The sequence below is a fragment of the Aethalodelphis obliquidens genome, unplaced genomic scaffold (assembly GCF_003676395.1).
Source record: "Aethalodelphis obliquidens isolate GAN/ISIS:26980383/991018 unplaced genomic scaffold, ASM367639v1 scaffold65, whole genome shotgun sequence".
Lineage (NCBI taxonomy): Eukaryota > Metazoa > Chordata > Mammalia > Artiodactyla > Delphinidae > Aethalodelphis > Aethalodelphis obliquidens.
Genome location: NW_020838009.1, coordinates 6495180 through 6512132, shown reverse-complemented (window position 1 = coordinate 6512132; position 16953 = coordinate 6495180). Strand labels below are relative to the sequence as shown.

Sequence of the window (16953 nt, the reverse complement as noted above, 5' to 3'; positions counted from 1 at the left end):
AGACCTCTGGGACAACATTAAATGCACCAACATTTGAATTATAGGGGTTCCAGAAGAAGAGAAAAAGAAAGGGACTGAGAAGATATTTGAAGAGATTATAGTTGAAAACTTCCCTAATATGGGAAAGGAAATAGTTAGTCAAGTCCAGGAAGCACAGAGAGTCCCATACAGGTTAAATCCACGGAGAAATACATCAAGACACATATTACTCAAACTGTCAAAAATTAAATACAAAGAAAACATATTAAAAGCAGCAAGGGAAAAACAACAAATAACACACAAGGGAATCCCCATAAGGTTAACAGCTGATCTTTCAGCAGAAACTCTGCAAGCCAGAAGGCACTGGCAGGACATATTTAAAGTGATGAAGGAGAAAAACCTGCAACCAAGATTACTCTACCCAGCAAGGACCTCACTCAGATTTTTTTTTTTTTTTTTTTTGGCGGTACGCGGGCCTCTCACTGTTATGGCATCTCCCGTTGCGGGGCACTGGCTCCGGACGCGCAGGCTCAGCGGCCATGGCTCACGGGCCCAGCCGCTCCGCGGCATATGGGATCTTCCCGGACTGGGGCATGAACCCGTGTCCCCTGCATCGGCAGGCGGACTCTCAACCACTGCACCACCAGGGAAGCCCCTCATTCAGATTTGATGGAGAAATTAAAACCTTTACAGACAAGCAAAAGCTGAGAGAGTTCAGCACCACCAAACCAGCTTTACAACAACTACTAAAGGAACTTCTCTAGGCAAGAAGCACAAGAGAAGGAAAAGACCTACAATAACGAACCCAAAACAATTAAGAAAATGGGAATAGGAACATACATATCGATAATTACCTTAAATGTAAATGGACTAAATGCTCCCACCAAAAGACACAGATTGGCTGAATGGATACAAAAACAAGACCCATATATTTACTGTCTACAAGAGACCCACTTCAGACCTAGAGACACTTCAGACCTAGAAAAAGATATTTCATGCAAATGGAAACCAAAAGAAACGTGGAGTAGCAATTCTCATATCAGACAAAATAGACTTTAAAATAAAGAGGATTAGAAGAGACAAAGAAGGACACTACAGAATGATCAAGGGATTGATCCAAGAAGAAGATATAACAATTGTAAATATTTATGCACCCAACATAGGAGCACCTCAATACATAAGGCAAATACTAACAGCCATAAAAGGGGAAATCGACAGTAACACATTCATAGTAGGGGACTTTAACACCCCACTTTCACCAATGGACAGATCTTCCAAAATGAAAATAAATAAGGAAACACAAGCTTTAAATGATACATTAAACAAGATGGACTTAATTGACTTTTATAGGACATTCCATCCAAAAACAACAGAATACACATTTTTCTCAAGTGCTCATGGAACATTCTCCAGGATAGATCATATCTTGGGTCACAAGTCAAGCCATGGTAAATTTAAGAAAATTGAAATTGTTTCAAGTATCTTTTCTGACCACAACACTATGAGACTAGATATCAATTACAGGAAAAGATCTGTAAAAAATACAAACACATGGAGACCAAACAATAAACTACTTAATAACGAAGTGATCACTGAAGAAATCAAAGAGGAAATAAAAAAATACCTAGAAACAAATGACAATGGAGACACGACAACCCAAAATCTATGGGATGCAGCAAAAGCCATTCTAAGAGGGAAGTTTATAGCAATACAATCCTACCTTAAGAAACAGGAAACATCTCGAATAAACAACCTAACCTCGCACCAAAAGCAATTAGAGAAAGAAGAACAAAAAACCCCCAACGTTAGCAGAAGGAAAGAAATAATAAAAATCAGATCAGAAATAAATGAAAAAGAAATGAAGGAAATGATAGCAAAGATCAATAAAACTAAAAGCTGGTTCTTTGAGAAGATAAACAAAATTGATAAACCATTAGCCAGACTCCTCAAGAAAAAAAGGGAGAAGACTCAAATCAATAGAATTAGAAATGAAAAAGGAGAAGTAACAACTGACACTGCAGAAATACAAAAGATCATGAGAGATTACTACAAGCAACTCTATGCCAATAAAATGGAAAACCTGGAAGAAATGGACAAATTCTTAGAAATGCACAACCTGCCAAGACTGAATAAGGAAGAAATAGAAAATATGAACAGACCAATCACAAGCACTGAAATTGAAACTGTGATTAAAAATCTTCCAACAAACAAAAGCCCAGGACCAGATGGCTTCACAGGCGAATTCTATCAAATATTTAGAGAGGAGCTAACACCTGTCCTTCTCAAATTCTTCCAAAATATAGCAGAGGGAGGAACACTCCCAAACTCATTCTACGAGGCCACCATCACCTTGATACCAAAACCAGACAAGGATGTCACAAAGAAAGAAAACTACAAGCCAATATCACTGATGAACATAGATGCAACAATCCTCAACAAAATACTAGCAAACAGAAGCCAACAGCACATTAAAAGGATCATACACCATGATCAAGTGGGGTTTATTCCAGGAATGCAAGGATTCATCAATATACACAAGTCAGTCAATGTGATAAACCATATTAACAAATTGAAGGAGAAAAACCATATGATCATCTCAATAGATGCAGAGAAAGCTTTTGACAAAATTCAACACCCATTTATGATAAAAGCCCTGCAGAAAGTAGGCATAGAGGGAACTTTCCTCAACATAACAAAGGCCATATATGACAAACCCACAGCCAACCTCGTCCTCAATGGTTAAAAACTGAAAGCATTTCCACTAAGATCAGGAAGAAGACAAGGTTTCCCACTCTCACCACTCTTATTCAACATAGTTTTGGAAGTTTTAGCCACAGCAATCAAAGAAGAAAAGGAAATAAAAGGAATCCAAATTGGAAAAGAAGAAGTAAAACCGTCACTGTTTGCAGATGTCATGATACTATACATAGAGAATCCTAAAGATGCTACCAGAAAACTACTAGAGCTAATCAATGAATTTGGTAAAGTAGCAGGGTACAAAATTAATGCACAGAAATCTCTGGCATTCCTATACGCTAATGATGAAAAATCTGAAAGTGAAATCAAGAAAACACTCCCATTTACCATTGCAACAAAAAGAATAAAATATCTAGGAATAAACCTACCTAAGGAGACAAAAGACCTGTATGTAGAAAATGATAAGACACTGAGGAAAGAAATTAAAGATGATACAAATAGATGCAGAGATATACCATGTTCTTGGATTGGAAAAATCAACATTGTGAAAATGACTCTACTACCCAAAGCAATCTACATATTCACTGCAATCCCTATCAAACTACCACTGGCATTTTTCACAGAACTAGAACAAAAAAATTTCACAATTTGTATGGAAACACAAAAGACCCTGAATAGCCAAAGCCATCTTGAGAACAAAAAATTGAGCTGGAGGAATCAGGCTCCCTGACTTCAGACTGTACTACAAAGCTACAGTAATCAAAACAGTATGGTACTGGCACAAAAACAGAAAGATAGATCAATGGAACAGGATAGAACTCCCAGAGATAAACCCACGCACATATGGTCACCTTATCTTTGATAAAGGAGGCAGGAATGTACAGTGGAGAAAGGACAGCCTCTTCAATAAGTGGTGCTGGGAAAACTGGACAGGTACATGTAAAAGTATGAGATAAGATCACTCCCTAACACCATACACAAAAATAAGCTCAAAATGGATTAAAGACCTAAATGTAAAGCCAGAAACTATCAAACTCTTAGAGGGAAACATAGGCAGAATACTCCATGACAGAAATCACAGCAAGATCCTTTTTGACCCACCTTCTAGAGAAATGGAAATAAAAACAAAACTAAACAAATGGGACCTAATGAAACTTAAAAGCTTTTGCACAGCAAAGGAAACAATAAACAAGACCAAAAGACAGCCCTCAGAATGGGAGGAAATATTTGTAAATAAAGCAACTGACAAAGAATTAATTTCCAAAATTTATAAGCAGCTCATGCAGCTCAATAACAAAAAAACAAACAACCCAATCCAAAAATGGGCAGAAGACCTAAATAGACATTTCTCCAAAGAAGATATACAGATTGCCAACAAACACATGAAAAAAATGCTCAACTTCATTAATCATTAGAAAAATGCAAATCAAAACTACAATGAGATATCATCTCACACCGGTCAGAATGGCCATCATCAAAAAATCTAGAAACAATAAATGCTGGAGAGGGTGTGGAGAAAAGGGAACCCTCCTGCACTGTTGGTGGGAATGTAAATTGATACAGCCACTGTGGAGAACAGTATGGAGGTTCCTTAAAAAACTACAAATAGAACTACCATATGACCCAGCAATCCCACTACTGGGCATATACCCTGAGAAAACCATAATTCAGAAAGAGTCATGTACCAAAATGTTCATGGCAGCTCTATTTACTATAGCCCGGAGATGGAAACAACCTAAGAGTCCATCATCAGATGAATGGATAAAGAAGATGTGGCACATATATACAATGGAATATTACTCAGCCATAAAAAGAAATGAAATTGAGCTATTTGTAATGAGGTGGATAGACCTAGAGTCCGTCATACAGAGTGAAGTAAGTCAGAAAGAGAAAGACAAATACCGTATGCTAACACATATATGTGGAATTTAAGAAAAAAAAAGGTCATGAAGAACCTAGGGGTAAGACAGGAATAAAGACACAGACCTACTAGAGAATGGACTTGAGGATATGGGGAGGGGGAAGGGTAAGCTGTGACAAAGCGAGAGAGAGGCATGGACATATATACACTACCAAACGTAAGGTAGATAGCTAGTGGGAAGCAGCTGCATAGCACAGGGAGATCAGCTCGGTGCTTTGTGACCGCCTGGAGGGGTGGATAGGGAGGGTAGGAGGGAGGGAGATGCAAGAGGGAAGAGATATGGGAACATATGTATATGTATAACTGATTCACTTCGTTATAAAGCAGAAACTAACACACCATTGTAAAGCAATTATACTCCAATAAAGATGTAAAAAAAAAAAAAATACTCTTGCCATTTGGAAAAAGACAGTGGGTCTGGAGTAGCCAAGGAGTCTGTGCATTCCCTCCTTTGAAAAGTCTAGGTCTGATACATTGCGTTTTTGTTTATTAGGTTGGGGAGTCTGGCTTTGAACATTCTTCCCCAGGGGTCTGGAAGCTCCTCCTGAAAAAGGACCCTGCCAGTCCCTTAATGCACAGCACAGATCCAAATGCTTACTCCAGATTCCGCACACCCCTGCCCAGCTTTGACACATCCCTGGGTGATGATTTACTTAGTCCTAATTGTGCCAAACACAACACATCCGATAAGGCTTTTTTTTTTCAGTTGGCTGTTTATCTAACTTCCTCTTTTTTAATTTTCATATTAGGCGTTTCTAGAGAAGAGGCTGATGTCACAGGGCCTCTTTCCAGATGTTGTTTTGAAATCAGTGTAACCATGGCATTGCTGGAAGCTGAGGAGTCCATCTGGGCCAACTGAGTCATGCCTGGGTGCAGGGCAGAAGCCAGGCGGGGGCTAGAGTGTCCCTGCGAGAAGGGACAGGGAGGGGGGTGTTACTGAGTACACAGAGGCTCTTCCAGAAAAGGAAATTGGGACAAGCTGTCACCTTTGCCTTTCTGCCCTGGCACTTTTGATACAGGACCTGCTCAGACAACTGAAACATTTACTTGCTCAGAACTCATTCATGGATAGTTAAAGATCACCTGTGCTCCTTAAAAAGAAAAAAACAGTCTTGGGTTCAGAGCTGGCCAATACCCCTATCTGCCTTCCCAGTTCATCCCTGCCTCGAACTTGACGCAAATGCACATCACTCCTCCCCCCATCTCAGCAAACAAACCACTTTCCAGCCTCTGAGACTTCTTCCTGTCCCTCTGCCTGTTCGTATGGCTAGGATCTGGACTTGTCTACTTGGAGATCCTGCTTTCACCCCCTCCGGGTTGCCCTTCCCCAAATAGAACAGCACATTCCTCCTCAGCACCCCCACGATTTCCCTTACAGATCTGTAGCCGCACCCCGAAACAGGAATCATCTGTTTCATCCCTGTCTTCCTCATTAGCCTATGAGCATTGCAAAGCTACAAGTCTTGCCCACGGCCTGGCACATTTAATATATGCTATTGAATTCATGAATTACTTAATTACTCAGTGACAGTCAGCATCCCCATCCTAAAACAGAAATAATAATAATAGTATTTATTAAGCAATTACTATGTGCACTGCACTGTGGATTTTCTTATGTAAATACTTATAGCTTTATCCTAAGAAAACTCATATATCATTATTAACATTCTCCATTTCATAGATGAGAAAATGGGCACACAAAAAGGTAAAGTGACCAACAAGGACCTACTGTATAGCACAGGGAACTCTGCTCAATATTACATAACAACTTAAATGGGAAAAGAATTTGAAAAAGAATAGACACATGTATACGTATAACTGAATCACTTTGCTGTACACCTGAAACTATCAATATCACAGCACTGTTAATCAACTATACTCCAATATAAAATAAAAAGTTAAAGTGAACTGTCCAGGATCACACAACTGGGAAAGCTGGACTCAACGCCAAGCAGTCAGACTAATGAGCCCACGCCGCCAGCCCCTGTGCCATACAGCCCACCCTCGCCCTCGGAAATACAAATGCCGCTGTGACTTCCTTCCTCCCAGGAAGGAGACAATGAGATAGAGCTGTGAAAACATTTTTTAAACCAAATTATGGTGCACATATGAATCACAGAGAGACGAAAAGGTGGAGTTTATCGTTGACCCCTTGCCAGTTTCCTGTCCTATGCCTGTTCATCTAGCTTCCCTGGGTCTCCAGCCTCCTGTCACTGGACAGGCGCCCAAAACGCAGCTCGAGACACACTCTCCTGTGCACGGTGGCCCACGCATAAGCACTCGGTGCCTCTTGCCCTCATCTTTGCTCACACAGCTCCTTCCACCTAGGATTCTCTTCCACCCACCCCTGCTTTGTCAGATCCTGCGTCCTTCTGGCAACATCTCACATTTTCCCGATCATTTTTGCAGCCCTGAGTATTTCCCATATTAGAATAGGCCACCTCCTTTCCCCGGGGTAGGTCAGGTCAGAACTTGCAGTTAAACTTGCTGCCTCTCGCCCCCCTCCATCCTTCCATCGACAAATCCCGTTGGCTTTGTCTTGAAAATAAATGCCTACCCTGAGCATCCTCAGTGCCTTCCCCATGACCCTTTCAGTCCAGCCACGTCACTTCCGACCTCGGTTATTGTCGTAGCTCCGCTAACCGGCCTCCCTACGCTCCTTTCTCTGCTCAGCAGCCAGAGTGCTCCTGAAAAGGATCGGGTCACTCCCCTGCTCCGTCTTCCAAGGCTTCCCCATCCTTCTGAGAGTAAAACTCCACGTATGGTGCCTGGCTACCACCCCGACTCCATCCTCCCCTGCTCTCCCCTTCCCTGAACCGCCCGTGCACCCTATTCTCCTCCAGCATTCCACAAGCACATTCTTCTCTTCCTGTCTTCGCACATGCTGTTCCCTCCGCCCGGAACGCTCTTCCCCCCTGATGTTCATATGACTCCCTTCTCTGTTTCATTCGTTCAGGTCATGGCTCAAATGTCACTTCTTTGGAGGAGCCTTCGTGATCACCTTTTCAAAAAGGGCAGTGACCCCTCCTCATTGCTCTCTATCCCTTTATCCTGCTTAATATTTCTTCAGAGCCCTTCACTCTTTAATATTACAGCATATGCTGAGTTGTTAACACCTGTATCCCCCCACGAGAAGAAAGGCTGCCCAAGGGCAGGGACTGAGTCTGGTTTACTCCCTAGAACAGTGCCTGACACCGGTCGGTACTCTGTAAACATTGACTAAATGTACTGATACCCACCCCTAGAGATGTGCTGCCTCCATCAGCCCCGTTGGAGTGTATTCTTTTTTCCTCCACTTGAGACAAGTTCCTTGAAGGCAGGGGCTGGATCCCTATTGTGCCTGGCACATAACAGGTGCTCAGGAAATGCTTGTTCAGTTAAATAGAAGCAAGTGAAAAGTTCGTTCTGGAGTCCGCTGGAATCTCCAAATGATTTTTAAATTTCATTTATGTGAACTCTGACCTGGATAAATTGGTATTGTCATTAATAAACTTGACTCTCAGTGGGTGGATAGTATACTGGTCACATCATTGGTGGCAACCCAGGAGCCTGGCCAGGCTCCCCCAAACCCACTGAGCTGCTGTTCCCTCCTTCTACCCTATCGGGTGAGTTCAGGTCACATCAACGGAAGCCACCTTGTGGGTGATGGAGCACCCTAGGCTGGGTGGGTCTCTTGAGGTAGCTGCTTGTGTGTGGAGATTATTGGGCCGGACCTGCTAACCTGTTATATAATGTTACATGATGGTGTTTACTCTTCATGTGTTAAGCAATGATTTTCTTCCTCAAGGAAAGATGCAAGAGCACTGCATCTCCTCCAAAGGTACCGGAACACCTTCCCTATTTGCTGTTGACAGTCACGTGACTGTGCCCCGCGGGTCTTGGCAGTAAGGTGTGGGAGAAGCCCCTCGGGGCTGGCCCATCCCTGAGTGAGCCGCACTGGCTCCAAGGTTCAGGGCTGTTTGGACCCTTGAGAAATCCTGCCTTTGATGGAAGGCTGAGGGCATAGGACTTATAGAGACTAATTCGAGAGTGAAATCCTTTAATTGCCTCTATCTCACAGTACCCTGCAATTTCCACCTTGCTATAATAACAAAAATTGAAATACTGTCTAACAGAAGAGAAAACATTCTGTATCTTGGCAAGTCTCCAAACCCTACTTAGTTTTCCCTCTCCCCCTTCCTTGATGGCTCTGCCTGCCAGCCCTCACTCACACCTGTGTTGGAACTGGCACGGGGCACCTGGGGAACGTTCTCGGTCAGCATTCAAGTGCAAACTCACTCAGGCTGTACTCCTTGCCCTGCTCGACCTTCCAGCTCCTTCTCAGTCCGGGCCTTATAAGTCAGCTTCTATCAGGTTCTCTACTGGATTCGATCTGAGCTGCCTGTGGTGTGCTGGATACTGTCTGTCTGGAGATGAGCCCTTCCCAGTATATTGCACCTGGCATTTTCCAGCAGGGACCCAGGCTCAGTTTACCTGGGCCTGACACCGTATCTCAAAGAATGTCTCAAGCAGGAAGGTCAACTGAGCCTGATTCACTGCCGTGCTCCTTGTCATCATTCCAGTGGGCCCTGCCTCAACTTCTTCCCTGCTCTCGTTCAGAATGAGAACTCTGTGCCTTCCTGACTTTGGAATAAAAAAACGCGAAGACTTTCATTCACAGCACCGGAAGGCAACTGCAGGCTCCTCCAGCCCAACAAATCCTGGGCGTACCTTCATGAAGAGCATCCTCCTACAGTTCTGGCCTCCATCACTCCCAGCTGCCTGCAGTGGAGCGGCCTCGGAGGACAGCGTGAGATCAGGAACGCTGTCGGGCCCGGCCTCTGACGTGTCTGCCAGCTGCACAGATGAGAGGAAAAGTCCCTCCTTGCCGTGGCCCAGGGAAATCTCAAAAGGATCAGGATATCTCTCATCGGGGCTTGAGCCATCGTCGCTGGTCTTGGCATTACACAGGATCAGGGACCGGGAGATGGACCAGAATTTTGTGGATTTTCTGCTCTTTCCAGAATGGCTGTGTGGCTCCATCCTGAGGGAGGAAGTAAAGCTGCCCTTCTTCCTTTCCTGATCTCTGGCCCTCGGTGGACGGGTGGCGACCAAACCGGGTTTAGCCACCACTTCATGGGTCCCTGGAGGAAAGAGAAAATGGGAAGAGGCAATGTGACTTGATGTGGACAAGTGGAGAGAGACCTGAGTTCTGGAACTGAGCCACGAGTGCCGGGTGCGGTGCCCGTGAGACAGGACAGATGGAGAGATCATCCTTCAGTATCACTGGCCCTTCCAGGGTGCCGGCCACACGGGGTTCAGTGAGCCCAAGTGTTTTTACCACGCCCTCCACTCCCAGGATCCCGGAGACCAGAGCTTCTCTTATCCAAACCCTCCTTCTGCACGCAGGGACACCAAGGCACAGAGAAGGAGGCTCAAATGCAAAGCCACAAAGAGCATTTGCAGGAGAGGCAGTGATCAGATCCCGGGAAGAATTTTAGAGATCACAGAGACCTGTGCTCTGCGAGATTTTTAAATGTAAAAGCCGTTCTTCAGTCAAAAGCGTACAGGGAACTCCAGACTCTAGAGCAGATCAGGGCAAAGGGGAAGACTAAGCTGCCCCCGCCAGTCCCTTCTTGCTAACCCTGGTAACGTCTGTATCTTCTCCACAGCAACCTGAGAATTCACAGAGCCCAGGCTGAAGACCGCTGACGTCTATGCGCTCCATTCTCAGATGAAGAGCCTACAAACTAGAAGGGTTGGGAGTCTCACCAAACGCTGACCCATCAGTGTTGTTTTGAGTGTAAAACAAGGTGAATCAGGGACAGTTCGTGCCAAAGGGCTTAGCACACAACAGGTGTCTGTGTGCAAACCTGTGTGCCCTTTCCTGGGACCAAGGTCACACCTGGCCGGTATCACAGCCAGGCCGAGGGTCTCTGGCTCTGTCACCTATTGTCATGGGATCAAACTCTCACAGGCTGATGGATCAAAGACTGGCTTCACCCATCAGGTCAACGGCATCACTTTCAGCCCAGCCCAGCTCAGCTCCGCTTCACCTTGAGGGGCCAGCCACGGATTCAGTCTCCGTGAGGCAGGTGGTGAAAGGGGCCCTGATGCTGCATCCAAAGAAGTTCTGACTCAGGCCCAAGCCACAAAACAAGCCTGTTGCCAGAATAACAAATGTGGGATGCTCTTGGCCCACGGGTACTGCTGTTCGTGCACAACTAGTATTGAATAAGAAAAAGCAGAGGCCTTCCAGCATTTCATCAAGTAGGAGCCCTTTCACATTACATAATCCCCCCAAAGAGAACTTCTTTTAAAAGAAGACAGTGTTTCTCAATACCCAGTTGCACCATTTTATTGCTTTCTGTATTAGCCTTTGAATTTTATCAATTTATCCACCAATCATCTATAGCAGCCAATAGCAATGAATTAAAATGAATGAATGGATAACTCTTTGAGAGCCTACTCTATACATCAGGCACTCTTCTGAATGCTTTAGTATAAATTAACTCAATGTTGGTCCATTTCATCAAGCACCCTCTGGCCAATATCCCAAAGTCCTGTACTCTGTGTCCTTCCATCTCGAACACACTAAGTCCCCTACATACAAACCTTCGAGTTGCAAACTTTCAAAGATGCGAACATGTGTTCGCCTGTCCAATCACATAAGTGAGTTCACGTGTCTGGCATACACTGTCACGTGCGTGCATCCTCTACAAGTGGCTGTGCTTTTGTGTACTTTACTGTACAGTACTGTATAGAGTACAGTATTTTTATCTCAAGCCCAGGATGTCCGGAAGCAAGTGTAAAAGCAGTGGTGATGTAGCTGGTACTACTGTACTTTTCAAGGTACTGTACTGTAAGATTAAAACTGTTTTCTTTATTTTTGTTTTTGTTTGTTTTTTATGTATTATTTGTGGGAAAAGTATCATAAACCTATTCCAGTACAGTACTATATAGGCGATTGTGTTAGTTGGGTACCTAGGCTAACTTTGTTGGACTTAAAGAACAAATTGGACTTACGACCGCGTTCTCGGAACGGAACTCATTTGTTTGTAGGGGAGTTACTGTAATAGCAAAACCCCAAGCACAGATGAATGCAATCCTCCACTAAGTTCCATAGCTGCTTGCAGGTTTCTGAGCCCTGCAGGGGACATGCCCACTCCTGAGCAGATTGGTTTCATGAAACATTCTGGCCAACAACTGTACTGTGTTTCCATGGTTAGGTTGATCATGCATTCTCAATAATGACTATTTCAAGACTTCACTGTCTTCAAAACTAGATTTACCTCTCTCCTCATCATAAACAGGTAATGTCACCTTCTGCTTCATAGAAACACAGAAGTTTTCAGATAGCAATCCCTCCCAAATTTCCACCATCGAATATACAAATCCATTTGCCATCCATACATACCTGTCCATACCCTTCGTAGTGAAACGTTTGCCCTCCTGTTGAGGTCAACCCACCCATCCGTTCTCGGGATACCACTCAGTTCTTTAGACTTAACAACAATAAAAATGATAATTGCTAACACTTATTTAGTGCTTATGATGTACTGTTCTAATTGCTTTACCATTTAGTTCTCACAAAATCTACTGTAGGTTCCATCAATATCCTCATTTTACAAAGAAAGATAACTGAGGCACAGAGAGGTTAGGCCACTTCCGCAAGATCACACAGCTAGAACACGGTGAAAGCAGGAATTCAAACAGGCAGTCTGACTCTGGAGTCTGCATCTTTACTATGGCTCCACACTGCCATTTATTAGCATCTTTCTTTCACCTCATTCTCTCCCTCTGTTCTGGGTTTTATCATCAGCATGTAAACATACTCAAATTGTCTGTCTTTTAAAAACTATGTGTTGAATCCCTATCTTCCTCTTGTTACCTGCCTCTCTTTTATCCCCTTCATATTTTTTTTCCTTTTTCTTTATTATAAGAACACTTAACATGAGATCTACCATCTTAACAGATTTTTAAGTGTACAGCCCAATGCTGTTATCAACAGGCACAATGTTGACAACGGACCATTCTTCTGTCCTCCCTGTCTTCTTGAACAAACGTTTTACACTTGTACTTTCTGCTCTCAGGCTCACCTCCTCTTTGAGCCACAGCCCACAGAGTCTGCTTCCTTCCCCGAAAACCACTGAAACTCTTTTTTTTAAAAAATCAGTTCTGCATTTTACCGAAGTCATGAACCCAAGTTCAGAGGGCATGGTCTGCTTGCTCGAAACCTGCTTCATTTCTAGAGGATTCATTCACCTAAATATCAATGCTCAGATCTATTGGCTGAAGAATATAGAGAATTCAAGCTTTTACAGTAGTTCTTTTTAAAATTTTTTTCCTTCTTCTCATCACTAGCCTTTACTTCCGGATGTCATCTTTCAAATCCAAATTGTAAATTTCTCCTTCCTGCCACCATTCCCCAGCACCGACGATCCTTTGCATTATGCCAATGCAACATCCCAGAATTTGTAACTCTCAACACCAGCACCACTATAGGGATTAAAATATTCAAACTTCTTTGCATTTCGTTCAGCTTCATGAGGATTCCCCATAGTTCACCTGGGACTCATGGAGAAGGAAGTGTGTGTGTGTGCGTCTGTTGGTCACAGCCAGCACTAGTCCATTAGGTATTTGAAATATTGAAAGACAATCAAAGTTTAAAATCCTTCTGGAGTTTTGCTGGTGCTATACAGAGGGGATATAAATCCAGAATTGCCGATGCCACCACATGGACAGGGCTGCCTGAGAGTGAAGCCAACACAGAAGGTACAGAACCCACAGGGGAAGAAAAAGAGAGAAAGGAAGGAGGACAGAGAGAAAGAGTGAGAAGGACGAGCCTAGACAATGCCATATGAACACCTAGATTCAGCCATGCCTGAAGCCACACTATCTATTCACTTAGACAAACGAATAAAACTTCTTTTTTGCTTAAAAAAATCCTACTGGCAGGATACAAAATTAATGCACAGAAATCTCTGGCATTCCTATACACTAATGATGAAAAATCTGAAAATGAAATTAAGAAAACACTCCCATTTACCATTGCAACAAAAAGAATAAAATATCTAGGAATAAATCTGCCTAAGGAGACAAAAGACCTGTATGCAGAAAATTATAAGACACTGATGAAAGAAATTAAAGATGATACAAATTGATGGAGAGATATACCATGTTCTTGGATTGGAAAAATCAACATTGTGAAAATGACTCTACTACCAAAACAATCTACAGATTCAATGCAATCCCTATCAAACTACCACTGGCATTTTTCACAGAAGTAGAACAAAAAATTTCACAATTTGTATGGAAATGCAAAAACCCCGAATAGCCAAAGCCATCTTGAGAACGAAAAATGGAGCTGGAGGAATCAGGCTCTCTGACTTCAGACTATACTACAAAGCTACAGTAATCAAGACAGTATGGTACTGGCACAAAAACAGAAAGATAGATCAATGGAACAGGATAGAAACCCCAGAGATAAACCCACACACATATGGTCACCTTATCTTTGATAAAGGAGGCAAGAATATACAGTGGAGAAAAGACCGCCTCTTCAATAAGTGGTTCTGGGAAAACTGGACAGGTACATGTAAAAGTATGAGATTAGAACACTCCCTAACACCATACACAAAAATAAGCTCAAAATGGATTAAAGACCTAAATGTAAGGCAGAAACTATCAAACTCTTAGAGGAAAACGTAGGCAGAACACTCTATGACATAAATCACAGCAAGATCCTTTTTGACCCACCTCCTAGAGAAATGGAAATAAAAACAAAAAAAAAAAAAAACAAATGGGACCTAATGAAACTTAAAAGCTTTTGCACAGCAAAGGAAACCATAAACAAGACCAAAAGACAACCCTCAGAATGGGAGAAAATATTTGCAAATGAAGCAACTGACAAAGAATTAATCTCCAAAATATACAAGCAGCTCATGCAGCTCAATAACAAAAAAACAAACAACCCAAACCAAAAATGGGCAGAAGACCTAAATAGACATTTCCCCAAAGAAGATATACAGACTGCCAACAAACACATGAAAGAATGCTCAACATCATTAATCATTAGACAAATGCAAATCAAAACTACAATGAGATATCATCTCACACCGGTCAGAATGGCCATCATCAAAAAATCTAGAAACAATAAATGCTGGAGAGGGTGTGGAGAAAAGGGAACCCTCCTGCACTGTTGGTGGGAATGTAAATTGATACAGCCACTATGGAAAACAGTATGGAGGTTCCTTAAAAAACTACAAATTGAACTACCATATGACCCAGCAATCCCACTACTGGGCATATACCCTGAGAAAACCATAATTCAAAAAGAATCATGTATCAAAATATTCATTGCAGCTCTATTTACAATAGCCAGGACATGGAAGCAACCTAAGTGTCCATCGTCGGATGAATGGATAAAGAAGATGTGGCACATATATACAATGGAATATTACTCAGCCATAAAAAGAAACGAAATTGAATTATTTGTAGTGAGGTGGATGGACCTAGAGTCTGTCATACAGAGTGAAGTAAGTCAGAAAGAGAAAAACAAATACCGTATGCTAACACATATATATGGAATCTAAGGAAGAAAAAAAAAAGGTCATGAAGAACCTAGGGGTTAGATGGGAATAAAGACACAGACCTACTAGAGAATGGACTTGAGGATATGGGGAGGGGGAAGGGTAAACTGTGACAAAGTGAGAGAGTGGCATAGACATATATACACTATCAAACGTAAAATAGATAGCTAGTGGGAAGCAGCTGCATGGCACAGGGAGATCACCTCGGTGCTTTGTGACCACCTAGAGGGGTGGGATAGGGAGGGTGGGAGGGAGGGAGACGCAAGAGGGAAGAGATATGGGAACATATGTATATGTATAACTGATTCACTTTGTTATAAAGCAGAAACTAACACACCATTGTAAAGCCATTATACTCCAATAAAGATGTTAAAAAAAAAAAATCCTGCTGGCACAGTTGTTCTTCTCTCTGATGCCACTGGCATAAGTTACAGAAAACAGTGACATTCAAGGGCCAAGGGGCTTTTTGAAACTGTCTTTTATCCCATCTCAAGCCTAGGAGAGGTGCCAATCACCCCCAGTGAAGGCCCCAATTCTTTTCCCCTTCAGTTCCTGGCTCTGGTATAAAGGCCTGTTGCCTTCTTTTTTCACCAAGCATTGCTACCGTCTGCATGGATTCTTAGACTGCAACCCCAATTCCCTTTCTCCCCCATGTCCTCTCCTAACCCACAATAGCTGTCCCAGCAAAGGCGAGCTCACTCACTGGCCATTTTCCAGGGCACAGACATTTGGGGGCTTTCTGGACCAGGTACAAGGCTGTGCGCTTCACTCAGTGGTGGAAAAGTTGGCTGCATGTAGGATTTAGGAGAGCAGAGGGATAATATTCCTTGGTGGAAACTGGGCTAATCTCAGGGGACCATTGCACGAGTGTCTGATGAGAGCTGTCAGTTTCTTAAAATAAGCTGTTCCAGAGAGAACCGCAACTTCTGTGGCCTTGGCTGTCGTGTGGGATGGCAGAAGCCGCGGGATGGGCAAGGCACAGGGGATGAGGGGTTAACCCTTCGGTCCAGAGCAAAGAGGGTTTTCAAAATGAGCCTTGTTATTATGGAAAATGTAAAAAAGAAAGAGGATGATCGCAAAAGGATTGTAGAGGAGAAGCCAGGATTGGAATTCTGTGGGAGACTGTGTTGCCTCTAGGCCTGGCATAGAGAGAGAGAAAGAAAGAGGAGAGAGAGAGAGAGAGAGAGAGAGAGAGAGAGAGAGAGAGAGAGAGGGAGAGAGACAATAATTGAAAACACAGCACTGTGTTCAGCTTAGCTTTGGTAATTGCTCTCAGGACATTGGAAACAGCTCTTGGTCCCTAATGGAACCAAATGTCAGCAGAGCAAGTTGGGGGCAAGCCCGTGCCATTCCCTGATTCCAGCCATCTTCAACAGGTCAAAGCTAATGAGCTCTCTCTGATTTTACCCTGGACTTCAAGAACATTTGCCAAACTCTTGTCAAATGTGTTCTGCCCCCCGTGGGTCCTCCATGAGACTGTCTTGTGGGTCTCTTCCAGAGACTTCCCAGGGATACACAGCTGAGGTTTCCAACATGGCTAAGCTAAAAGGACCAGCTGCTTCCCCTTCCCAGCAGAAAAATCCAAAGGATCCACTTCACCCAGGAACCAGCTCCTTGGGAGGGGCTTTCCCCCCCAAACCATGATAGCATTCTCTTTAGTTAGAGTTTCCACAGAATGTTCAGGCCAGAAGGAGTCTCCCCATCACACATGAGGAGATTGTGTGGCCAGAAGGGATACGAACCAATTCGCCATCACAGTTCCCAATGTATGTTTAGACCCACCTT

The 16953-nt window shown here is 43.3% G+C and overlaps 1 protein-coding gene across 1 annotated transcript in view; it reads right to left on the bottom strand.

Annotated features, from left to right (window-relative positions):
• Nucleotides 1-16953, bottom strand: part of IL16 (interleukin 16) — a 116645-nt gene that overhangs the window by 73946 nt on the left and 25746 nt on the right. Inside the window, exon 2 of the mRNA XM_027089163.1 lies at nucleotides 9308-9720. Within this exon, the coding sequence (XP_026944964.1) occupies nucleotides 9308-9720 (413 nt within the window). The remainder of the gene's footprint in view (nucleotides 1-9307; nucleotides 9721-16953) is intronic.